Genomic DNA, 23,186 nt, shown 5'->3' on the forward strand with positions numbered 1-23,186 from the left:
TTGGTCGAAACATCACCGTAATCATTGCTTATGATGAGTGAACTCTCACAGCAATGAAATGTAATAATGAGAATGCGAAAAGTACAGCAAGACATTAGTGATTCGACTTGATTTGCCCAAGCTCCCAACTTCTGCAATGTTCAAACGTTCAACAACAAATTTCCATCTCGTTATGTTGGATGTTCTAGTTACTAATACCATTGTATTTTCTTACACATCAATAGAATCGAACATCTTTACCCGGAAACCATTGAAAATGTACCCTACAATATTTTCGGCTTCATGAAACCAAAAGTTGCCCTGTTCACGACTCCCAATTCAGAGTGCAATGTTCTGTTCAATATGACAGAAAAATTTCGCCACGACGACCACAAATTTGAATGGACGCGTGAGCAATTCGAAGACTGGTAAGACTCGATTGTAGATGTCGACCTGCTATGCATTCCACCAATTATACATTCATTCATCCACAGGGCCTACAACATATGTACACGATTTCCAGATTATAAAGTTGCTTTTTACGGCATTGGTCCTGGACCTGACGGCACTGAACATCTGGGATGTTGCAGTCAAATGGCCTTATTTGTTCGTTGCGATTTTTACGACCTAACGTCGAATGGCTGTGGTGACACCACAGCTGAGGGATTTTCCTATAACAGCAACCAGCTTGACCTGCCACAAGTTATGAAAATTCAAAGCGAATCGGTTTTAACAGAACATGTCATCATTAATAAAGAAAGTGCATCAGAAAAATCTACTACAGATGATATCAACCGCTCTATAAGTGATGAAGTCGAAGAAATGATTGTTGACATGGCCACAACACATATCGATATGGAAAGTTACAGATTGGTCACTACTTGCATTTATCCAAAGAATATGGACGACAGATCTCAGGAGCAGAAGATTTTCGATGAAGCCTGTTTCCATCTCAGTCGCTATATGAACTTGAATGATGATCACTATGATGCCGACAACGATATTATAAAAGTTCCTGTCAAGCGAATATTCGAATTGGTATACAAATTTACTTCGGATATAAACGAGTTCAGGTAAGCTTCCGCCGTTCATCTTACGTTTGCACTTTACTGTTTCTGTAAAGCCGTCGAGTCAATTCGAACAAGAAGATTCAATCGAATGTGTCTTGCAGATACGTTATGCGTAAAAATAACTACACAATCGACGAGGATGATGTCTTTCTCATTAAACCGATGGACACGGAAAGTGACGAAGAAGACGACATGCCCGCCAATTGTGTTGATGCGCTTCCACGCCAAGTAGCATCGTCAGATGAAGATTGGGATTAAGTTTTTATATTTTGTACTGTTATACTATACATTTTGAGGAATATTGAACAAACTTACGTGGAAAATAAATATTTTGGTCACTTTTCATATCTAAACAAACCTTGGTTGTAGTAGTTTCCAAGTGCAGCGGGAGGCGGCTTCAAATGACCAAAGTTTTGTGGTAAGTTAAAGGCGTCAACTTATTAAAGAGTAAACGAGAATTTATTTGATAAATGAAAATTAACTTCGCAAAAAAATAGGACGAATTTTTGAGCAATTCGCTGATCAAAATTCGTAGATTTTTGTAGTTTTTATAATTTCTGATGGCACGATGAAGCTCTGCTTCTGTGGAAATGTAAAGGAAAAGCGGAAATAATTTTTGTAATTTTTGTTTTACTGTTATCATCGACAAACTACTCACCTTGAACACTTTACCGCTGGTACTCATCAAATTCATACTCTTAGTGATCACTTGAATACCACATTTGAGAGAATCATTAGATGCTTCCAGCATAGACTTCCCTTTCGAATCCTCCTGCTTCATATCATTCTCCAAACTCGCCGATTTTATGGTATCCTTTGAGCACCAGCCTTGAGTCGGTATCGGAACGGGAGGAGTCGAAATGCAAAACTGGCCAATTTGCCATCCAGTTGAAACATTGTTCGATTTCGCCTTGTCGGCGCGATCATTTCGTTTCCTTGGCCTTGAACGGATAGTTGTGTTGCCTGTGAATGTTTGTGTCAGTGCTGGTCTGCTCAACCAACTATCTGGTGCAATTTGAGACTGAGGTTGTGTGATGGGCATGGGTGGTAGCATCGGAATTGGTGCAACTGGTCCGCTTGATCGAGGATAATTTCGATTATCATCAGAATCTGAGTCACTGCCTTTGGCTGGTCGTGACTTTTTCACTGATGGTTCGTTGTTGAATTTGAATAGATCATCGTCGCTATCCGAATCATTGCCGCCAAAAATGCTTGAGGTTGGACCACGATGAGCGGTTCGTTTACGCTTCGAGGGTGTATCGATTTGAGTTGATGTCCACTTTGGCTGGGAATTATTTGCGGCACGTGATTGCATTTGACTTCCTTGGATAATTGAGATTTCTGTAGGAAAAGTTTCGGAGTTTTTCTCCGTAGAATCACGTTTATTTCCACTTTGTTGGACAGTACGCGTATGTTGATTGTTTGTGTTTTTAGTTGTAAAACTCGGCTTAGAGCTCAGACTATCCCTTCCTTCTATAACTTCTTTTCGGCTTTCGGTTACATGTTCAGTCGTTGAGAAATTTTGGATCTTTGAAGCGGATCTCGCACTGCGCTGTGGAATATCCAAGCTCTGGTTCGATCTGGTTGCCGATGCAAGACTCTTGTCCGACGAATCTCTCTTGCTCGATGTAGCACTTTCATCCGGTGCAGTGTTTTTATCCAGCAGACCTTTTGTGGTCGATGCAGTACTCAGCTTAGCGCTTTGGTTCTTCATTCCTTCTATTGGACTTTCGATTCCATGTTTTGTCTTCGAGAAACTTTGGATTTTTGAAGCGGATCTCGTACTGCGCTGTGGAATATCCGAGCTCTGGCTGGCTTTGGTGGTCGATGCAACACTTTTGTCCGTCGAGCCTCTCTTGCTCGATGCAGAACTTTCATCCGGCGCACTATTTTCGTCCGAAAGAGCGTCTGACTCAGCGCTCTTGTTCAAATTCCGTTTTTTTACCGACCGTTCTTCGATGTCACTTGAATTCTTCCGCTTTTTATTGTTAACCTCTTCCATCGACATGGCAAAATCGACACTCTGTATTAACATGGCATCATCATCGTCATCCATTAGTTCAATTATTTCGGAATTACTGGGAACAGTTGATGCCAGTGTATTCGGCTGGTCGATTGTCTCAGGTACATTTATAGAACTTGTCGATGGTGTTGCAGAACATCCATTTTGATTAGCTGGTGTATCGTTAGCTAACAATTTAGACGGAACCGTTCGAGGCTTGCTTTCGAAATTATCTTTCAACGTGTGGTTAGGATTGCAGAATTTATTCAGCGAACAGTGTAAAATGGCAAGACTGATTTCCGAGTCCGGAACCATCCGACTTCCTTTTGATATCAAAAAATCGTTCAATTCATTCGCAGTTTGCACAGCTACTTGACTCTGGGTTGAGCCCGATGAATCACTTATCACAATTACCCCTGGATTAACGAGGCTCCTTCGTTGCCACTTTTTCGTATCGAGCGATGAACATTTTCCCATGGCACATTCAATGATGCCTTTGAACGTTTCCATTTGTCTGCTGTTCATGAAAACGAATGTTTTTCCAACGAATAACCGTTTTCGGTCAATGTTCGCCTCCATCGACCAGGTGTTTCCACCCACACGCTCCACAATAGCTGGTTGAAACATTTCCACTTTGGGCATAGTACCGTTACTACGAATGGACGACAACATAGCTCTGAAGTAATCGGGTTTAACAATTGGAATGGCATGACACAAGCCTTGCAACACTTTCACAGTTAGTGTCAAACTTTTCACGACCAGATGAGTACAAGTGTCCGACCATTGATCGACAAATTGACCGCCCAGAGTGGTAATGTCTCTTTTCAAGTTATTTTTCTCACGCTCGTTCAATGTTGAAGTCAGAACGACAATATCCACTTTCTCCAGCTTCCACGTAAAATCAATGAATCCAAATCGTATGGTGTCACCGTCCTTCAGTAGAACCGGTACTTTCGGATCAATTCGTACATTTGAATTAATTTGCTCGTTGATATAGGTGCCGTATTTTGACTCGGTGTCGATAATTTCTACACGATCTTCATAGGGATGAAGAGTGGCATGAAATCTACCCAACGACGATTGAGTCTGTTCGCCGACAATGTCACATGTCTTGTTTCGACCCACCGTGTAATGGGGCTTATCACAAAGGAGGTAGACTTTGTCTTCTGAAACATTAAAATTAAGCTTGAATCTCTCGCTCATTTTTATACGCACACGATTGTTACATACCATTATTAACTCTGCTTAAAATCCACATTGCTATGGTGAAGAAGCAGTAATCAACAATGTATAACGATTGACTTAAACTGTACGATAAACAATCACAAATCTTAACAAATATTTCATCACAATAAACAACTGCTTGTATTGAGTCAAATACGGTGTGATGTAGAGAAAGGTTATGTTTTGACATTTACCAGCAGTAGAAGAAAAGAAAAAGGAAAAATTGTACTAGAGTCCTACGAAAAATTTTGAAAAACTTTTTTGATTGTGTGATTATTATAGAAGGCTACCGAGTCTACCGACACAACGCTGCTGAGATGATGTAATTTTCGCGGTGTAATTGTCTTGTGTAAAACTAACATAATTTTTTTTACAACAAGAATTACTCAGAAATTACTCTCTTCTGAGGGAATTTCAACTAAACATCATTTTCGATCATACCCTCAATTTTTTCATCTTCTAAGCCAGGTTCTAAGCAGAGAGATGCTAATATGACGGCTGGGACGCCGTTTCGACGGATAGAGGGAATTTGTCAATCATTTCTGAAAAAAATTGAACCGTATGCGACCAGCTGTCAAATTGAAAAAGACATAACCACAGATTTTTTTTAAATACTTCCAGCATCACCAATTTTAATGAAATAAATTGCTAACATGATCCTTGTGGGATCAGAATGAACGTAAGTCCATTTATTTATAAATCAGATTCAGTATTCGTACACAATTTCCGAATTGAAAAAAACAATTTTGGAGACCAATTTTTGAACGCGTATATCTCAGATAATACGAAAGTACCTTGCAAATAAAACCCTTTACGTTATTTTTGACACCGATGCAAACGTATTTCCATATTCTGCTTCTCGAATCATTGTAGTCAAAAATTAATTATTTTGTAAACAACCGACCAATTTTGGAAAAAGTCAGCCATTTTTGACATTTCATTCGTGATATGAAAAAGGCTGACAAATTCCCTCTATCCGTCGAAACGGCGTCCCAGCCGTTATCTTAGCATCTCTCTGCTTCTAAGTCGAAAATCTAGGTTCGATGGTAAACACGGTAAACAAGACACACATATTTAGAGCTCTTATCCAGTTTGTGGTAACTGTGCAAAGCAACACATTAGAAAAATTCAAATTTTTTTTTAGATACAAAAATATCTCTAGCCTTCTCACATACCATACAATGACGACTTTAAAATAATCAGAATTACAGAAACCAGCAGTCAAGATCTAATAGAGACAGTGAACAATTATATTTGCAAAATTGAAGCTTTTTGAAAATTCTGAATTACTTTAAAAAAGTTACATTTTTACGAGCTGAGACCGCCTTTTTACGTGCGAATTGTTGATAACCACATAGCCGTTTCTAAAAGGTTAACGCTGACATGGTGCTCGAATTTAACTATAACTCGTCTTCGAACAACCGCCTCGAACAAGAAACTGAAAGCCGACACACAGGTATTCTCTTTTCAGTCGCAAAAAACCTCATTATTCAAATATGAAAACCAACACATCCACATCCAAAATAGCTAGAAAAGAGAAATCTATATAGGGGGGGTCATTTAGAGAGAAATTCCGAATCGCGTTTGAAATGTTCAAAAAAGAAGCGCAGAGCAGAGAAGCAAGGCCAAAACCTTACAGAGCACCTCACTTCACTTGTACATTCGTTTAGTTCGGCTACGCGTTGAATCGATGTAAATAATCGAATAAGACCATTGTTTTTCGGATTGAAAGTGATTGGAATGGTGGAAAAATTGTTTCACATTATCAAGTGTTTCGATTGTGTTAAAATGATAAAGTAATTGTTAAGTGCAATAACTGGAAATGGATATATACGCCTGAATTGACCTAAAAATAATTAAGACAACAAACGAATGAAGTTTTTTTTTCTTCATACATTCAATGTAAAACTGTGTGTGTATTAGAAACTTCCATATATAAAAACGTTTGACGAATGTATTCACGAAACTCGGGTTTGATACACAACACATATATACATACTCAATGGAACAGTAAATTGTGTGAGTTTAAACGAAAAAGCAAGAATAGCCTATTGAAAAATATCCTCTCCTATGCAGAAGGGGGGAGAGAGAGAAAGAACTTGTTAATTATACAGTAAAAATATCGATGTAGTGGTTACTTCAGAAAAATAAATTGTTGCTGTGGAGTTTTTTTTTTCTGTTAGTAAATTAAAATTGTGTAATATTTACTATTCGAGTGGATTGAAATTAGAAAATGTTGTGAAAAAAGGAAATTTAGACCAAAACTATTGTTGCAATAAAGTGAAATTAAGAGAAATTGAAGTGAAAATCGGTGAAAAAATGAAAAATTGAGGGGTGCTGTCAATTTTACTGTGTTGTGTTTACAATTTATGACATTTTTGGTAGATGAAATGCAACATTGCCAGTCGATCGAGTGGAAACGAGAGGTGATACTTTTATTTTTATTTATTTGATTCGTGTTATTATTATTTATTTTGGTTGCCGCGCATGTATTTTTTTTCTGATATGTAGGCATACCATGTAACATCAACAAATAAAAAAAAAAAATCACAAAAAACTTCATATTATCACTGCCGCATTTACTTTCAATAGACGAAATTTTTCATTTATATTTTCTGACCTTTTTTATGATTAAAATTGTGTTGTATCGTTAATTTTGTTCTCATTTTATATAAGATGAAAGTGTTCGGTGTTTTCCCTGTTTTCCATGTTGAGATTTTTTCATAACGTGTACTATACTCTTACATGGTAACCTTTACATGTTCATTTTAGTCTTTGGAATAATTCCATTATATCAATGGGCAATATTACAAAAGTGTTTTCGATCAACAACTCTGAAGACTTTATTCGAAAGTATAGTCAGATTTGCTTAGTAATTCACTTTATTTACTACAGCTAGTTCTTCGTAGCTTTTACACTTGACACATTAACAGTGGAATTTTACATTTAAATAAATCGCTCCCGCAGCGTTTTTCGTCGAATTCACATTGTTTAAGAGTATAGGACATAATAACATAAAAGTGGCTGGGTATGTTGCATGAGGTTTCGTAAAGAAAAGTATTTAAAAATATTTACCTGTTTCATGCGCACAAAATTATCAAATTCATTCAAATCTTTGAAGCACACGAGTGGCTTCAGATATACGAATGCAGAAATTGTGATATTGTAGCATCAAAAGCTAGAGAAAAATTTACAAAATTGAAGTCTCAACGAAATACGCAACCTATATACTAATAGTGATTTCTTGTAGCTACCCATTGTTTATTTACGTTGGCCCTTACGCAAAAAAAAATACCAAGCGTTGGAGAGAACTTATTTGTATAATGTTTAGTGTATAGAGGGAATTATATTAAGAGTGATATCGCCAAGACTTCAGGCGATTGGGGAACAAGCGGTCTCCGATTTTAATGAGTGATAGCACGTTGGATTCGTCTTTCAATTCTAGGAAACACGTATCTTTAAAAAATTATTTTTGTAATGTTGTACGAATGTCGGCCTTGGAAAGAGCAACAGTTCGAGTACACGCACTGCTTGGAGAGTTATTACTAAAAATATAGTGAATGTTTGGAGAGTCCGCCTTCCCTGCAGCTTCGATGTTCCACGTTGTTGTAGCTGGCCTCACCCAATATCTTTCCACATAAATGACTGGGAACCGTTTGCTCCCACTTGATCAAATCGTTTTTCCAAACTCCTGTCGCGTAGCAAATATTGAGAAACTAATTACTGTTCCAGACTCCTGAGGTCATGTGCTATACGCTAACACTTTATTTGACTGAAATCCTCCTAGAAAAATTTAATAATTTTTCCCTTGTTATTACTAACATTGGATCTGCTTTAACGACATATATTCGCGACATAGCGAAGCGTATTGGTATTGATAAGGTAAAAGAATAGTGAACGATAAAAAATGACTACCGTATAACCGTTCCAGACACTGTTCCAGTAGTTGGGCCCCCAGAAAGAAGAAAAAAATATACATTTTGGCACCAACTTTTCTTTTCCAAAACTTCTGTACGCTTGCAGCACAAAAGTACTGGGTTCATTTATATGTGGAACGATAGTAGGTGAAGCTACAACACCCTATACTCAGTTCCGTGGAACATCGAAGCTGCAGGGAAGGCGGACTTTCGGAACATTCACTTAATTTTTAGTCATAACTCTCGTGGATGTAGTCGCACCAGCCAGAGTGCGTATACTCTACATGTAGGTCTTTCAAAGGTCGACATTCGTACAACATTACAACAATTTTAAATAATTTTTTCTTGAGTTATTGCCGAAAAACTGTTTTCGGTACCACTCTGACATGCCTTTACTTTTGAGCGCTTTTTACAGATTTTTTTTTTGATAAAGTTAAAGATACGTGTTTTGTAGAATTGAAAGACGTATCCATCGAGCTATCACTCATAAAAATGAGAGACCACTTGTTCCCAAAGTTTAAAAAAATTACCTGATGTTTTGACGATATAACTCTTAATGAAAAGTTGAAATCATGTTTATGAGTTACTTACCAATGGGACAAATGGTGAAAATGGAACTTCTTGTGTGCCGAGGTCGGTAAACAGGCAAAAAGTGTCATTTTAACCATTTGTCCCATTGGTAAGTAATGTACAATTACACTTCCGTACAGCCAGCATAATATACACATAAATGTCTCGGTGAAATACATGTCACGTAAATCAGCAATAACATGGTTTTCCGCTCTTTTACAGATCTACCAGCTCAAACATTAGCATGCATTAACCGCAAAGGAACCGTTTAATTCACCTTATACAACAAAACACGACATAATGAACGAATCTTCCGAGAGTAGATTTTCCGAAACGGATACACTGAATGACGCTAAGCCTCCAGCTGATAGTGTGTACACATTTTCTGATAATTGTGAGAGTGACGAAGGCGAACTAAAGTTTAAAATAAAAAATATAATCAGTCCAAAAGATGGTTCAACCAATCAATCACCAGACAAATCGTCTCCAACAGAACGAGAAACCGATAACCTTTCGAATACCGTACCGGCGCCGAATCCTGACATAAGACCACCTAATCGAATTGATGAGGAAACGTCATGTAGTAAATCTCCCAAACAACATGTGCTTCCCGTTAAAGTCAAACGTGTACCGAACGGTAGCATGCATCCAACCGGTAAACCGGCAGCATATGCAATGGAAAAGAAAACCACCAAAGTTCGGGCCAAACCGAAACGAAAGGCGTTGGTTGCAATGTATCAAAGTCAGATCACTGACAACAAAATTGGAATAAAATTGAAATTGAAAAAGTCCGAAGTCTTAACCGTTTTACCGGCGCCGAAAAGCAAGAAAGTGGCAAAATCAAATCGCAAAAGATCGAGAAAATCAAAACCGAAGAACACATCAGATAGTGACGATTCCAGCTATGAAAAGAAACCACGACGTGTAAATAATAATAAAGCGACAACGGTGGAAAAAGAACCGGAAGAGCAGTCTCCTTGGGGATTAATGATTCCCGAGCCAATTTTACTTAAGATCTTCGAAAATGTTGTCAATCAGGAAGGGTGTCTGCCCGCATTGGTTCGTCTGGGTAAAGTGTGTTCACAGTGGAATCAAGTGTCCGTTACACCGAGACTCTGGCACAGTCTCGATTTTTCGGCGTGGACGAAAGAGAAATGGCGCACCGAACTGAATTTGAAATGGCTAATCGAAAATCGTATGCAATCCTGTAAAGATCTGAACATAGGTATGAACGTTAGATCACAGTGTCGGTGCCTGATTTGTCATTAATTTGACCAACTTTCTTTTACAGCAAATTGGAAAGTTACTAATATTGACTGTGTCCTGTCTATTTTGGCCAATTCCTGTCCGGATCTAGTCGGTCTCTCACTAGCTGGATGGAAGGGGTTCGCATCTGAGCATTTAATATTCATTGTAGAACAGTTTAAATCCCTGCAACGATTAGACTTAAGCTCCATAAATGTGAGTTTCATTAAAGTTTTCATATTTTTTAATGGTGGAAATAATCGATTGATTTTAACAGATTGAAATGACCAACAAAAGCACAGTGAGTTTACAATCACTGTGCCACTCAATACAAACGATGGGCGAAAAATTGACTCACCTGTACTTGGCTCACAATAAATTAGCTGGCGTTCCACAAATTGTCACAGCATTATCGGTAAGACCTACCATTTATTCTCATTAAACGATAATTTCAATCGTCCTTTTATTCGTCTGCCACACATGTGGTTTATTCGATAAAAATTAATTTATTTTCCTGTTAATTCAGACATACTGTCCAAACTTGACGCTTTTGGACTTATCCAATGTTAGCACAATAGCCGCATCTCACGGATTTCTGCACATAGAAAAGCTTCAGCAGGGCTGCCAAAAGCTTAAAGTTCTTCGGATAACGAACTCGCACATTACACTTAGTCCGGCTACACTCCAGGAACAGGTTAATTGCATTAGCCATTCACACCAAACGTCTGTGCTCATTTGAAATATTATTCCTTAGATGGATTCGCCTGGCTTTCCGGAACTGGAAGAACTGTCAATCGCATCGCTGGCTGATGAATCTCGGCTAATAAACGATGATTTCATTCAAAGAATTCTAAAAACAAGTACAAAACTGCAATTGCTAGATGTTAGAGGTTGTGCTAGACTGACACATGACAGTCTGATCCGATTGCCCACATGGGACTTAAAACATTTATTTCTGTCTGGCTGTTCGGTAACGCGAGATACCGGGTAAGTTGTTTAGACTGAAAGTAAATCGTGAAAATGTTTTATCGTGAATTCATATGTGTTACAGTGGCGGTCTAGAATTAATAGCATCGAAATGGGCGCACAGTCTCACTGAATTCGATTTGGCATGGGCAAATGTACAAACACCATTGGACAATGCAATACGGGCGATAGCTGAAAAAGGCTCCGAGTCACCATTGCAGTAGGTTTTCACTGATCGCAGTGATGAAAACGTAGAGCTAACAAACTGTTTCAATTTTCAGTCATCTCAACTTATGTGGATCTTCTGTGTCATTGGAAGCGGTCAAAGAGATACTGACGAATTGCGTTGATCTCAATTCGATAAATTTGTCGTCGTGTCGAGGACTGCCACGCGGTTTCAAACGTTTGCTACAAGGTACAACTGAAATCAAAGAACTTCGTGATAATCTCGGTGTTACGCTGAAAGTGCCGAAATCGAGTGATTCGTAGACTAATTATGGAACACAACAAAACGATCAGCGAAATGTTCCACTGAGGGATGAAACTCCAATTCGAAATGCTTGCACACCTTTTGAAGACGAAGTTCTTCGTACACAAATTTAGATTGTAAGTAACAACGCAATTATGTGAATTAGTGCGTATAAATAGTCAATGAAAACTGAGTCAAAGTGATCGTTTTATCAATTTTTATTAGGCGTCCAACCGTAGGTTAAAATACGATAAATTACGTCGCACCGTTCTATGCGTGATGCCTGAAAGCTATTAGAGTTTTGGTATTGGTTTACGTTCTTTATCGTGGTCTTGACTCAGATTCGTAAATCAGAAAACGTGCGATTTTAAGTGGAACATCTTTCGAGTTGTGACCATCCTCTCAGAATGACTTTTCGAATTTGATCCTTCCCACCTTTTTCATAATAAAATTCGTTCATATAAATGATGATGAAGGTCTTTGAATGGTTTTACCACGCAATTTGACATTGCTGTCAGGATAGTTATACTTCAAGTCGCACTCATCATCATCACTACGTTAGTCGAGAAATGATTTCGCAAGAAAGTTTTTTGTTTTAACTTCCGTGATAATAATTTTTTATATTTTTTTTTACATTTCGTTTTTTGGTTATTTTGTGTTAACATTAATTAATCGAAATTGACCGAGTCAACGTTCTATAAATCGCACGACCGTTCTGAGCATGTTTAAAATATTTGCTCCGCAGTAAACTGACCTTTTCCTCGCTAGGAAAATGTCGAAAAATTCATGACAAAAATCGATTTCATATCCAAACAATCTGACAAAATGAAAAATACCGTGCGAGTAGACGAACAATTTGTATAAAATTTCTGCTAAACGTTTCTTGTGTACGTGTTGTAAAGCTTCAATTTGTTTATGGAATGGTATAATGTTTAAGTCTTAAAACACATCTGTGTACGATATGTAGTTAAATGTAGCGTCCTTTCTTTATCTCTCAAAAACGCTCCCGTCGCTGTGTTAAATATCTCTTGAAAAATTTTCAATTCAAAGCGCAATGAAGTTATTTCGATTAGAAGAGCTTTCACTTGTTAGCGAATGCTATAAAATTTGTGGAAACTTGAACTGACAGCTAACATCATCTTGTAATGCTAGAGTCAAAGCTATTGAAATTGTGCGTCGTCCCTTGTTTCAATGTTGCCACTAATCAATTTGATCTTCTGTCCTGCAAACGAATAGTTAGAACGAAAGTTGATAAAAGAGGTTAGTCGATACTTACACATACAATCGTGATCGAATCAGTTCAAGTGTTCCTAGTCTAAGTAAAGACAAATTCTAACGAGTTAACGATTTCTTCTCATTGAGCTTTTTTTATGTCCGTACAACCGATTTTTACATTGAAATGACATTCGAAGCATTCGATTAAATTAGACCACATTTTAAATAACGAGTTTTATTAGCGTTAGGGCTTTGTACAAATCATCGCAAGATTTACAACATTTATAACAAAAGGAAAATGGTTTTTACATAAAATGAGTGGTAGATGTGTTGTTTCAAACAAAAAGCAAAACAAAACAAAAACATTTTAGTATTTTAGTATTAAATAAAATGGAAATACATTTTAGTATAAATTAAAATCAATTCGGTGCCTATATTAGGTAGGTGTTGTGATGCTATCTATCAGTTCAATTCAGTAGATGTTTCGGACATTTTTGTTTTGTGAAATTAATTTGATTATTTTGAAGTAAAAGACGTGTTATAGGATCACAACCCAAATTTGTAAAAATAAATCAGATTTTTTTTTGTTTGAAGCGAGCCGCATCGAAGAAACAAAAATTTAAAAAAAATAAAGAAAAAGTTTAATTGAAAATTGGCAAATCATTCATTTAAAGTGTAACACGAAGAATGTAAATGTGTACGTGGATTTAAAATGTGCGTATAACAACAGTATAATAATTATATAAAAAAATGAATTAAATAATGAAACAAAAGTATATTTATAAAAATCTAGTAATTAAATTAATTTATAAAAATTTTTAATTAAAAAACATTAATCTAAATGACTAAAAAAATTTATTATGAATGGAAGCATAAAAATACATTGATATTGTACATTTTTAAAGCGCAATATTTGAGATTTTTAAGATGTAAAAAATTAATAATTTAAAAACAAAAAAAAAGAATATAAAATGATGAAGAGTTTAAAAAGAAATTACAGATAGATTTATAAAACATTGAATAAATAAAGTTTTGTTTAAAAAAAGATGTAGAAATATCATAAGCTGTTTACTTAACATTATTCCGCTCTAAGTATTCCACATTTTTGCCGGGGACTACAACTTTGTCTCAACTTTGTCAAACGCGTACGGAAATTTTGTTTTCTTCCCGGTATCCGAGTCAAATTTCCCGGTATCTAAAATCGTAAATTTGATTTTTCGCCACATATTTTTCCCGATTTTTTCGATTTTCCGGTATCTAAAGAATTTTTCTGAAAACTTCCCGGTATCCAGGATACCGCGGATAGCGTGAATTTCCACACGCGTTGTCAAAATTCCTTAAAATTTCTCAAAAACAAAATTTCTTATATTTCTGCATTTAGTCCCCAATTTATCACCACTTTATATTCACGCCCCTCCTCAACAAAAAAGAAGTTTTTCCGAAATGCACCCAAAAACAAAGAACGCACATCGATTCAGGAACCTCAGGGAGCTCAGAACAGCATTCAGTAAAATCGGACCAGTTCCTTCCCCATACAAAATTTTTCATTTCATGAAATTTCATCCATCTCTCTGAAACCGTTTTGTCACAAAGGTTGAGTGAGTGGACATATTTTGATCGAAGCTAATTTGTATGTTATAGTCAGAGGCCATACCTATCTAACGATACCCCACTCAATGTATTTCGTGTGAGAAAAATCACTTTGTTGACTTGAAAATTGTCGTGCAGTCGCCAACTCCAAAATAGAGTATAATCAAAGAAAGTACAGTTTTCATTTTCATAAATTTGTCTTCTAAAAACGTTTTATTTACGTTCCTTTTATCAAAGCCACATAAAATATGGAAAGCGTGAAGACTTAGTATGAGTGTTCTAACTATTTAGCCTGTTTTCGAGATGGCGACTTCACGACAATTTTCAAGTCAGCAAAGTGATTTTTCTCAAATAAAATTTCTCAAAGGGGTATTATCACCTCTGAACAAATCAAATTTTAAGTTGATGTTAAAAATGTGAATTTTTCAATGTCATTTCACTTTTTAACACACTGAAGATGATTGCGGCTGGCTGAATTTCGGTTCCCTCGATTGTTGTTAAGGAATCAGGATCAGGACATACCTCTGATGCTAGGAATTTTGACAGTCGACGGTTCAACGGTTTGTCTTTTAAATGATCCGACTTTTTTCTTATCATTTGCAATCATTGAATTTACCCAAAATGACGAGGAGGAAACAACTCCAAAAATGTATCATACAAATTCAAATTCCACTTTTCAATTCCAAAAATTCCACTCGTTTTCTAATAGTACATACTTAACAATGGGGCAAATGGTGGAAATGTGTGAAATTTGCCGATCGAGGCGTAGCCGAGGTTGGTAAACACACAAAAAGTACCATTTCCATCATTCCAATGGGGTATGTCAAGTAAGGAATTATTTTTTAAAACTTGAGGTAAAGTTAACTTAAAGTTACTGAAAATAGAATTGCCACTTTGTGGAGCAATTTTTATCTAAAATTTTCTTTCTTAAATTTTTTGGGTCAATTTTTGGTTGATAAAACATTTGCGCTGAGGCGCAGAATGAGCCACCCTCAGCGATATCAGTTATTTTGTAAGTAGAAACATGGACTTTCGTCACACTTTCACTCTTCAGGGTTTTTTGGCGGATCTAATATTTGGCTAGGTTTAACATTCGGCTGATCTTGCGCAAAAATATGATTTACACTAACGATGCTTAATGCTCTTACTTATTTTTGTCGGAAGTGGATAACAGAGTGTAATGATCAAAGGAACTTGAGTTTAATTGACTGTTTTAGTAGCGTTGCATTAGAACAAAACCACCAAAAGTAAATTGTTTGTTTATCTCGATCCTGAAGACAAAATTAAAACTTTCATTAAGATGTTATCCAACCTAGAGACCGAGCAGCCCTCTTTCATTCCAGGGTAAAATATTAAAACGATTAGCACCATAGAACTTATTTTTATAACTATAATTTTCTGTCAGTTACTCTGGTTACTGTCCTCAGTACAAATACCGCATTGGTGAAACTTTCGGTTCGCAAACACATAAACTTTTAATCGATCCGTGCGCTGGTCACTCTGAAAATCTAATATTATCCGATCGTACCGTTGATGACTATCACATAGAAAGACCTACCCTCCAAGAGATCGATATTGTAAAAAAGCATGAACGAGATTCTGGCGACACAATTTATAAATATCCGATAATACCAGGGTATGAAGGATTCGTTCCCAGAATTAATGGTAATTGTGGACAGCGTTTTTTTGTGGCAGCCACAGAAGGATTGGCTGAATTTCAAATGGATAATTTGAAAAATAGACGAAAACGCAATGTCTTGAGACATCGTGGAGCATTGCAACAGAAATCGGTCAAAGGTAGAAGCTTAGGGGAGAGATTGGTGAGTCATTATTTTTAGAATGTTGTTTTTGTTATCCACTCTGCATCGTCTACAAAATCGACAATTTTTAGCTTACAACGAATCCATACAGACTACCGTTAACCAGTGTTCGTCCGGAATGCAAGGGAGTTGTACGAGATCTTGAGGTGGCGCAGAGCAAACTTCCATCAGAACCAACAATTCCATACTCTAAGCAAACATCACCGTTCTTTATGGAAAACTCAGAAGCAGAGAAATATTTGAAGTCTGGTGAGTGAATCAGTCGAAAATTGCTTAGTAACCGAGACAAACAAACTGTGTCTGCTTTTAAATAAAATTGTTTAGAAGAAAAATGTCCTATTCAACACGTAACCATAATTTCACTAAGTTCAAAGTTTTCAAATTTAAATTTCTTCCGAAATTTCAGGTAATGCTGGTCACAAGCCATTCGCCTGGCCATTATTCGGAAAGGATCACCAGCGTATAACAAACGATGCTCTTTGTGATTTTTCAAATAATTTCAATCATCACAAAAGCACCGAATGGGCACCAATTGTACATACAGGCGTTGGAGCGTCAATTCCGAGTGAATCGTGCCATCAAATCTACCATCGTAATATTGGACTACTTCCAAACTATGGCGGTCATGTACCTGGAGCTGTTTTCAGGTTTGGTCAAACATATGGAGCAGATAGTCTGGATGCAAAGCGTTGGTTGAGAGGCCAATTTTCAAATTAAATATTTGATGCGGAATTCTTGGGATATTGTAGCTAGGATCATCTCTAAATAAAATTCATGGTTTTCATTAGATCTGATTTATTTGTTCGAATGTGATGTAACGGTCAATATGGAAATTAACTTTCGTTATTTTGGATATAGCAGATCTCTCTAATCTAACAATCATCCTGAGCAAAAATCGCCATAACAAAATAGAAAATATTTTTAACAAAAATAACCGCCGAGACCCGACTATGAAACTAGGGTTAACATTTCTTTAACATTAACAATCTTCTCCCGTGGCTTTTGATGTATTTTACCGGCTTCGATTTCAGCTTTGTCTATACGATTCCATCCGTCCCATGTGACAACAGTTTTATTTCCTAATAGGTCGTCCAGCCCCGGCTTAGTAGCACTGGAAGAAATTGCTCCCGTTTTAAAATCTTCACATACGGTGTGCGCGACCGAAAATGAATTGTTCATTGTTGTTAAAATAACACCAGTTGGTCCAGTTGCTAGCCATCCACTAACATACAATCCTTTTTCGAATTTGTCTTCAATGTCGTCAATGGAGTTATCGCTTCCCGTTAACTGCTTCTTAAGCACACGACCTGCACAAATAAATCAATTGAAAAACGATTCTTGTCATCGTAAATTGGATCAACCATTGTCCTGAAATTTCGACGACATGAGTATCGGTGACTTCCTGAAGAAACGGTGACTTACTGAAAAAACAACGAGAAGAAATGGTGACTTCCTGAAGAAACGACGAGAAGAACCGGCCACTATAGTCGCCGTTCCTTCTCGTCGAATCTTCAGGAAGTTATCGTTTCTTCAGGAAGTCACCATTTCTATAGGATGTCACCGTTTCTTTAGGAAGTCACCGTTTCTTCTCACCGTTTCATCAGAAAATCTGAAGAGCCGTCATTACATGTCACCATTTTTTCAGAAAGTCACCGTTTCTTCGAAACCGTCGACTTCCTGAAGAAACGACGAGAAGAAACAACGACTTTCAGAAGCAACGCATCTCACCGTTCAATCTCTGATTGCAAGCAACTAAAACAAATAAAATAAAAAGCTTTTTTTTATTTTAAATGAATAAAATCTACGTACAGTGGCTTATTCTTGATTTGAGATGAAATTTCGATTTCAAGAAATTCTTCAGTTGACAATCTCAACTCAAGATTACTAATTCAGCTGACATTGAGATCCCAAATCAACTCTAATTTTCGTCTCGCCGTAAAGGCGTTTTGTTGGTTCTTATGGAATTCATCCTTTTACGAAATCTAACGTAAAGGAGTTTAGTTCATCACTACAGAATTCATCTTTTTACAACATGAAAACCAATTTTCATTGCACATAAAAAGCGTTTTAACACGCCGAGCGATCCGGCCCATTGCCCCGGAGCGAAGAGGAGGGCCGCAATGCGAGCCGGGCGCCGGAACGGTGTCGGTAACTTAGGAGTTAATTTTTTTTCTCTCGCATCGTGTCATAATTAGTCTGTGTCATTTTTTATATATACACGCCCTGAATTTTGAAAACCGACACATTTTCTGTTTTGTGCTTTACTGCCTTTTTCTGAATTTTACATACATTTTTATATGGAGAAATCAAAAAACTCAAGTACAACACAGAAACATATCGCTCGGCGTCTTAAAACACTTTTATGTGACTAATTATGACACGATGCGAGAGAAAAAAAAAATAACTCCTAAGTTACCGACACCGTTCTGGCGCCCGGCTCGCATTGCGGCCCTCCGCTTCGCTCCGGGGCAATGGGCCGGATCGCTCGGCGTGTTAAAACGCTGTTTATGTACAATGAAAATTCGTAAAGGGATTACTCCCTTATGGTTGGTATTCAATACAGAAAGATTATTACAGCAATACTATTCAACAACCAAAAAGTTACTGCCAAAAAGATACCGCCAAATCGCTTATTATCGACTTTCTGTATAGAGACGATAGAATTTGCACTTCATGTATAGAGGACGATAGAATTTGGTTTTTGGCCTTATGAAGAAACGTTGACTTCCCGAAGAAACGATGAGAAGAAATGGTAATTTCCTGAAAAAACGATTAGAACCTTCCGTCGCCGTTTCTTCAGGAACTTGTTATTTCTTATGAATTCACCGTTTCTTCTCGTCGTTTGTTCAAGAAGTCATCGTTTTCACAGAAAGTCACCGCTTTTTACATAAAACGGCGACATCCTGAAGAAACTGTGACTTTCTGAAGAAACGACGAGAAGAAACGGCGAGTTCCTGAAGAAACGGTGACTTCCTGAAGAAACAGCGACTTCCTGAAGAAACGGCGACTACTCGCCGTTTCTTCAGGAAGTCGCCGATACTCATGTCGTCGAAATTTCAGGACAATGGATCAACCTACCACCAACATTATTAACGAGGCCTTGCTTCTCGTCGAAATTCAGTGACTTGTCCAAACAAATCGATTTGTATCCAATGCTCCGCATAATTAAATCAGTTTCTAGCGTTTCTGTAACTGATGTAGCCACAGCAGAATGTCCAACCAAATTGTTAATCGATAAGACCAAATTATTCGAACCATCGATATGTTGCGGTGAACGTAAGAATATTGGAAGAAATGATTTCTTCCCTACCTCGTGTTGCTGTTGTTTCGACAAACTACTCAACATCAATTCCGTCAATCGCTTTCGCGGTCTTTGCAAATTGGGAAGTTCTTCATTTATTCCAACGAAATCCTCACCACGCCACAGAATATTTACTCCTGGTAACTTTGTCATTTCCCTCAGCTCCTTTATCGTAAATGCTGCTTGTAGTGGACCCCGTCTACCAATCAAATAGACATTTTCAACTTTACTCTCGGACAGAGTTTGTAACGCGAAACGTGTTATGTCTGTTTTAGCCAAGACATCAATCGGTGATAAAAGAATGCGTGCCACATCAACTGCGACATTACCCTGGCCAATAATAGCCACTGTACGTGCGTTCAAGTTCGGCTTATATTGTTCGGTTCCTGGCAATCCATTGTACCAGGCCACAAATTCACGCGCCGATAGAACATTGGAAGGATACTCATTTGGGATGTTCAGTTTACGGTCTTTTTCGGCTCCGTAAGACTGTAAATGGAAGCTTTTATGGATATTGTTGCCATTTTATTATAATATTCAATTAGTCTAAAAAATATTACCAGAATTACGGCATGGTATCGGTCACGTAGATCTTGAACTGTAAAATCGAACCCTAGGGTAAGATTTCCCAAAAATCTCACTTGCGGATTTTCAGCAGTCTTTGTGAATGTGTTGATTACGTTTTTTACCTCTGGATGATCGGGAGCTACTCCGAATCTGTAAATAATTTGAATGGTGAATGGGTATTGCTGACTACACAAAAATCAGTCATTGTTTAAAACTCAAATCGATTTTCATTTAAAATTGTGGTCTGTTATCATTCCCCAATCATATTTTTATCTCTCAAAAACGATAAAATTATCGAAACTCTTGTTATCAGCAGTAAGACTGTTCATCAAATGATTTATAATTTACTTCTTACCTGACAAGCCCGAATGGAACGGGCAATTTCTCCACAATATCCACATAACAGTTGGGTAGGTTCTTGATCAAATGTTGGGCAGCGTAAAATCCAGCCGGACCAGCACCGACTATGCAAACTTTCTTTTTATTTTCGGAACTAAAGGCACTTGTTGCAAATGTCTTTCTAAAATGATTTATGATGTTTCTAGGGACGACTGATCGCAACGGTTGCATTGTATTCACAAATACTGTCTAGTCTTATAATGCTTGCCGAATGAAATACAAAATAAAGTCGGTGAAGGTTTGTAAACATTAAAGTGAAATTTATGAATTTAGAAAGTTGTTATGACCAATTTGACATTGCCAAATCAGCTGTTAAGAAAAATGTTCACTTATTAGTTCAAAATCGAAAAAACCTAGCGCGAGAAATTTTAAAAAGAATTTCCAATCAGAATAGAACCAGAAATCGGAACCTGATTTTGGGTCGAAAGCTTGAATGGTGTGTAAATTGCATCATTTACATTAACCTGTTACAGACGGCTGTCATCTGTTATCGACAACGACAGCAAGAGTAACCGACAAGCTCTGACTAATGAGGTCTTATATAGCAAAAAATATGTTCAAAACAAATGAAGTAAAAGATTTTTGAAATCAATCTCTGAAAATCTTCGATCGAATGAAGTAATAGGTCGAATGTCTGTGACAGGTTAATTCTTCTTTTCAAAATGGTAGCTTAATTACCACTATAACTTGGACAATGTCCAACTGACATTCCTCAAGATTAAATGTTTATTTTCGAATAAAAATGTGAAATTCGAAGAAAAATGTTTCTGTCGTTGGGTCAGTACGATCGAGTGTAAATCTAAATTTGGTAGAAATATCAGTGGAAAGTATACCATAGTGTATCAGTGCACCTAGTTAAATGGCTCAGAAAAATACCGAAGACCTGTGCGAATTTATAAAACGAATACCAAAAGTTGTAAGGAACCACAAATCATTATTTGATCACTGAATGCACGTAACCCCTCAAATTATTGCTTTAAGGAGCTTCATGCCCATCTCAATGGATCATTAAATAAGGCTGCATTCCAGGCATTGAATGTACTGAATGGAAGTAGAGTTGATGAACAGTTCTATCAGATTCTATCGAGCGATCCCGTCAATTTGAAAGCGTAACTACATCCATTCGGTCACATGAAGCCTTTAATTTAGAAAACTGTTTATAGTTGCTTTTCCAAGTTTAAATATGCACATGAACTTACGCAAACCGTTGAAGCTGTATCTTTAGCTACAGTAATGGTCATCGAAACTTTTAGCAAAGAAAATGTAATTTATTTGGAACTGAGAACAACTCCAAGACCTCTGCAAAAGGCGACGACATGTGAAGACTATCTGAGAGCTGTAATTTCAAGTATCATGTAATCAGATGGACCATTGTTCCGTATAAAATAGTCACTGTTTTGTACTCTCATTTCAGTGAATGTCGCACGAAATACCCACAAATTTTGGTAAAATTGCTTCCATCTATCGATCGAGGGAAAGGAAGCAATATTGCCAAGGAAAATCTAGACATTGTCATCAAAATGAGAAGAGAGTATCCAGACATTATTTGCGGTGTTGATTTTAGTGGTTCACCAACAGATGGAAAGTTTAATGATTACAAAATGATACTCGAAAAAGCAAGATCGAATGGCCTAAAGTTGGCACTGCACTGTGGTGAAGTTGAAAATCCGATGGAGATTAGAGAGATGCTTCAGTTCGGAATGGATAGATTGGGACATGGTACTTTCATTAAAGGTTTGCACAAAAGTTACTAAATGCGAATCAGCTAAAGGGATTATTTTCTATAGACACACATCAATTTTGCTTTAGGTGAAGAGTTTAAATTGCTGAAATCATTGAAAATTCCGGTGGAATGTTGCCTAACTAGCAATGTCTTATCAAAAACGGTTGAAACGTATGAGGACCATCACTTTAAAGAGTTATTCAACCTGAACCATCCAGTTGTGATTTCGGTAAGTTTTTAGAATTTTTTTTACCAACTCTATCACAATGGTCCTGACATTATAGACTGATGACCTAGGCGTATTTAATACTTCGTATTCGAACGAGTTACTCATTGCACATAATACGTTTAATTTGACCAAGCAGGATTTACTTCAATTGACGGAAAATGCTATCCTGAGCTCGTTTACAAGCGAAGTGGAAAAAACAGCTCTGTCTGATAAGTTGAGTTCGTTTAAGCAGGAAATTTTACATTGAAATTAGATGATTTTTTTCACCGGAAAATTAAATTTATTGAATCTCCTGTTGGAATGTTTGTTTTAAATTAATTCAAACCAATATCCAAATGATGTCCAACAAGGGTGCAATCATCTATTCAACTGAAAAGAATATGGTATTTATTAACTTGCTATTTGGTATAAATTTTACGGTGGCCAAACAGTTAGTAGCTACCAAAATAACAATAACAAGAAATTATTGGAACAAGGTAAGGACTTCTGAACAGGACATTTACATGGCAAGGGGTAAAACAATTGAAAAGTCCAGTTTTCGTGTGAAGTTTGTTGATCCGAGGTAATCAATCAGATGAAAACGTGACTTTTTATTTTTAACCCGAGTTTCGTAATGGATTTTACAAGCTGTGACCTCCTAAACCAATTCTTTTGTTGGGAACTCAAAATCATGTTAAATATTTTTATCGGGACTTTATATTCGCTGTATTAGTTTATAGAGCAGCCAGCGTAAATAGATCAGATCGACACCTCTAACCAGTGCACATTTTAAAGCATTTATCGCATACGCGTGGTGGTCGGATGTCAAAATTACTTAACTAGAAGTATAATTCAAAAATTACACTTCAGGTCTATGTTGTTGTCCCGTTTTCGCTTATTAAAATAGAGTACACACTTGTC

At 37.0% G+C, this 23,186-nt stretch overlaps 6 protein-coding genes and 1 long non-coding RNA gene across 8 annotated transcripts; 5 read left to right on the forward strand and 2 right to left on the reverse strand.

Annotated features, from left to right (window-relative positions):
* The first annotated feature begins 221 nt into the window (after nucleotides 1-221).
* LOC119075134 (small RNA 2'-O-methyltransferase-like) lies at nucleotides 222-1,647 on the forward strand. The gene is made up of 3 exons (XM_037181520.1): nucleotides 222-407; nucleotides 474-1,052; nucleotides 1,151-1,647. The coding sequence occupies exons 1-3, from the start codon at nucleotides 283-285 to the stop codon at nucleotides 1,305-1,307; spliced, it is 861 nt and encodes a 286-aa protein (XP_037037415.1). The 5' UTR covers nucleotides 222-282; the 3' UTR covers nucleotides 1,308-1,647.
* On the reverse strand, nucleotides 1,487-4,450 carry LOC119075132 (nibrin-like). Of its 2 annotated transcripts, none has more exons than XM_037181518.1 (3): nucleotides 4,282-4,450; nucleotides 1,708-4,208; nucleotides 1,487-1,631 (listed from the first exon to the last, which is right to left on the reverse strand). In XM_037181518.1, exons 1-3 carry the CDS (start codon nucleotides 4,307-4,309, stop codon nucleotides 1,572-1,574), a joined length of 2,589 nt encoding a protein of 862 aa, XP_037037413.1. In that variant the 5' UTR covers nucleotides 4,310-4,450; the 3' UTR covers nucleotides 1,487-1,571. The 2 variants fall into 2 exon arrangements, with proteins under 2 accessions (XP_037037413.1, XP_037037412.1); XM_037181517.1 differs by having other exon boundaries at nucleotides 1,708-4,217.
* Nucleotides 4,451-5,882: 1,432 nt separating this feature from the next.
* Nucleotides 5,883-12,023, forward strand: LOC119075133 (F-box/LRR-repeat protein 6-like). The gene is made up of 8 exons (XM_037181519.1): nucleotides 5,883-6,701; nucleotides 8,985-9,987; nucleotides 10,054-10,223; nucleotides 10,285-10,422; nucleotides 10,534-10,701; nucleotides 10,762-10,994; nucleotides 11,059-11,193; nucleotides 11,255-12,023. Exons 2-8 carry the CDS (start codon nucleotides 9,063-9,065, stop codon nucleotides 11,460-11,462), a joined length of 1,977 nt encoding a protein of 658 aa, XP_037037414.1. The 5' UTR covers nucleotides 5,883-6,701; nucleotides 8,985-9,062; the 3' UTR covers nucleotides 11,463-12,023.
* Nucleotides 8,716-13,671, forward strand: LOC119075135. Its single transcript, XR_005087314.1, has 2 exons — nucleotides 8,716-8,755; nucleotides 13,298-13,671. It is a non-coding gene; the product is annotated as an uncharacterized LOC119075135 (long non-coding RNA).
* A 1,776-nt stretch (nucleotides 13,672-15,447) lies between these two features.
* On the forward strand, nucleotides 15,448-16,856 carry LOC119075124 (UPF0605 protein GA14893-like). The gene is made up of 4 exons (XM_037181510.1): nucleotides 15,448-15,591; nucleotides 15,653-16,067; nucleotides 16,139-16,316; nucleotides 16,474-16,856. Exons 1-4 carry the CDS (start codon nucleotides 15,548-15,550, stop codon nucleotides 16,782-16,784), a joined length of 948 nt encoding a protein of 315 aa, XP_037037405.1. The 5' UTR covers nucleotides 15,448-15,547; the 3' UTR covers nucleotides 16,785-16,856.
* On the reverse strand, nucleotides 16,849-20,626 carry LOC119075123 (NADPH:adrenodoxin oxidoreductase, mitochondrial-like). Its single transcript, XM_037181509.1, has 4 exons — nucleotides 20,291-20,626; nucleotides 19,929-20,085; nucleotides 19,146-19,857; nucleotides 16,849-17,374 (listed from the first exon to the last, which is right to left on the reverse strand). Exons 1-4 carry the CDS (start codon nucleotides 20,503-20,505, stop codon nucleotides 17,016-17,018), a joined length of 1,443 nt encoding a protein of 480 aa, XP_037037404.1. The 5' UTR covers nucleotides 20,506-20,626; the 3' UTR covers nucleotides 16,849-17,015.
* A 452-nt stretch (nucleotides 20,627-21,078) lies between these two features.
* On the forward strand, nucleotides 21,079-22,583 carry LOC119075130 (adenosine deaminase-like protein). Its single transcript, XM_037181514.1, has 6 exons — nucleotides 21,079-21,250; nucleotides 21,316-21,443; nucleotides 21,498-21,689; nucleotides 21,749-22,068; nucleotides 22,144-22,286; nucleotides 22,342-22,583. The coding sequence occupies exons 1-6, from the start codon at nucleotides 21,194-21,196 to the stop codon at nucleotides 22,531-22,533; spliced, it is 1,032 nt and encodes a 343-aa protein (XP_037037409.1). The 5' UTR covers nucleotides 21,079-21,193; the 3' UTR covers nucleotides 22,534-22,583.
* Nucleotides 22,584-23,186: the final 603 nt, after the last annotated feature.

Source organism: Bradysia coprophila, unplaced genomic scaffold (genome assembly GCF_014529535.1).
Source record: "Bradysia coprophila strain Holo2 unplaced genomic scaffold, BU_Bcop_v1 contig_187, whole genome shotgun sequence".
NCBI classification, from domain to species: Eukaryota; Metazoa; Arthropoda; class Insecta; order Diptera; family Sciaridae; genus Bradysia; species Bradysia coprophila.

What these genes read in the sequence shown, in the direction of transcription:
- LOC119075134 (XM_037181520.1), top strand. Translation starts at nt 283, where the DNA reads ATGAAACCAAAAGTTGCCCTGTTCACGACTCCCAATTCAGAGTGCAAT. An exon ending in CGTGAGCAATTCGAAGACTG is followed by an intron (nt 408 to 473) that starts GTAAGACTCGAT and finishes ATTCATCCACAG; the next exon opens with GGCCTACAACATATGTACAC. An exon ending in TCGGATATAAACGAGTTCAG is followed by an intron (nt 1,053 to 1,150) that starts GTAAGCTTCCGC and finishes TGTGTCTTGCAG; the next exon opens with ATACGTTATGCGTAAAAATA.
- LOC119075132 (XM_037181517.1), bottom strand. Translation starts at nt 4,309, where the DNA reads ATGTGGATTTTAAGCAGAGTTAATAATG. An exon ending in TTTAAGCAGAGTTAATAATG is followed by an intron (nt 4,218 to 4,281) that starts GTATGTAACAAT and finishes TTAATGTTTCAG; the next exon opens with AAGACAAAGTCTACCTCCTT. An exon ending in CCAGCGGTAAAGTGTTCAAG is followed by an intron (nt 1,632 to 1,707) that starts GTGAGTAGTTTG and finishes ACATTTCCACAG; the next exon opens with AAGCAGAGCTTCATCGTGCC.
- LOC119075133 (XM_037181519.1), top strand. Translation starts at nt 9,063, where the DNA reads ATGAACGAATCTTCCGAGAGTAGATTTTCCGAAACGGATACACTGAAT. An exon ending in CTGTAAAGATCTGAACATAG is followed by an intron (nt 9,988 to 10,053) that starts GTATGAACGTTA and finishes TTTCTTTTACAG; the next exon opens with CAAATTGGAAAGTTACTAAT. An exon ending in AAATTGTCACAGCATTATCG is followed by an intron (nt 10,423 to 10,533) that starts GTAAGACCTACC and finishes CTGTTAATTCAG; the next exon opens with ACATACTGTCCAAACTTGAC.
- LOC119075124 (XM_037181510.1), top strand. Translation starts at nt 15,548, where the DNA reads ATGTTATCCAACCTAGAGACCGAGCAGCCCTCTTTCATTCCAGG. An exon ending in GAAGCTTAGGGGAGAGATTG is followed by an intron (nt 16,068 to 16,138) that starts GTGAGTCATTAT and finishes GACAATTTTTAG; the next exon opens with CTTACAACGAATCCATACAG. An exon ending in AGAGAAATATTTGAAGTCTG is followed by an intron (nt 16,317 to 16,473) that starts GTGAGTGAATCA and finishes CCGAAATTTCAG; the next exon opens with GTAATGCTGGTCACAAGCCA.
- LOC119075123 (XM_037181509.1), bottom strand. Translation starts at nt 20,505, where the DNA reads ATGCAACCGTTGCGATCAGTCGTCCCTAGAAACATCATAAATCATTTT. An exon ending in GATACCATGCCGTAATTCTG is followed by an intron (nt 19,858 to 19,928) that starts GTAATATTTTTT and finishes TTCCATTTACAG; the next exon opens with TCTTACGGAGCCGAAAAAGA. An exon ending in CCTCGTTAATAATGTTGGTG is followed by an intron (nt 17,375 to 19,145) that starts GTAGGTTGATCC and finishes TTATTTGTGCAG; the next exon opens with GTCGTGTGCTTAAGAAGCAG.
- LOC119075130 (XM_037181514.1), top strand. Translation starts at nt 21,194, where the DNA reads ATGGCTCAGAAAAATACCGAAGACCTGTGCGAATTTATAAAACGAATA. An exon ending in TAAAACGAATACCAAAAGTT is followed by an intron (nt 21,251 to 21,315) that starts GTAAGGAACCAC and finishes TATTGCTTTAAG; the next exon opens with GAGCTTCATGCCCATCTCAA. An exon ending in ACCATCCAGTTGTGATTTCG is followed by an intron (nt 22,287 to 22,341) that starts GTAAGTTTTTAG and finishes CTGACATTATAG; the next exon opens with ACTGATGACCTAGGCGTATT.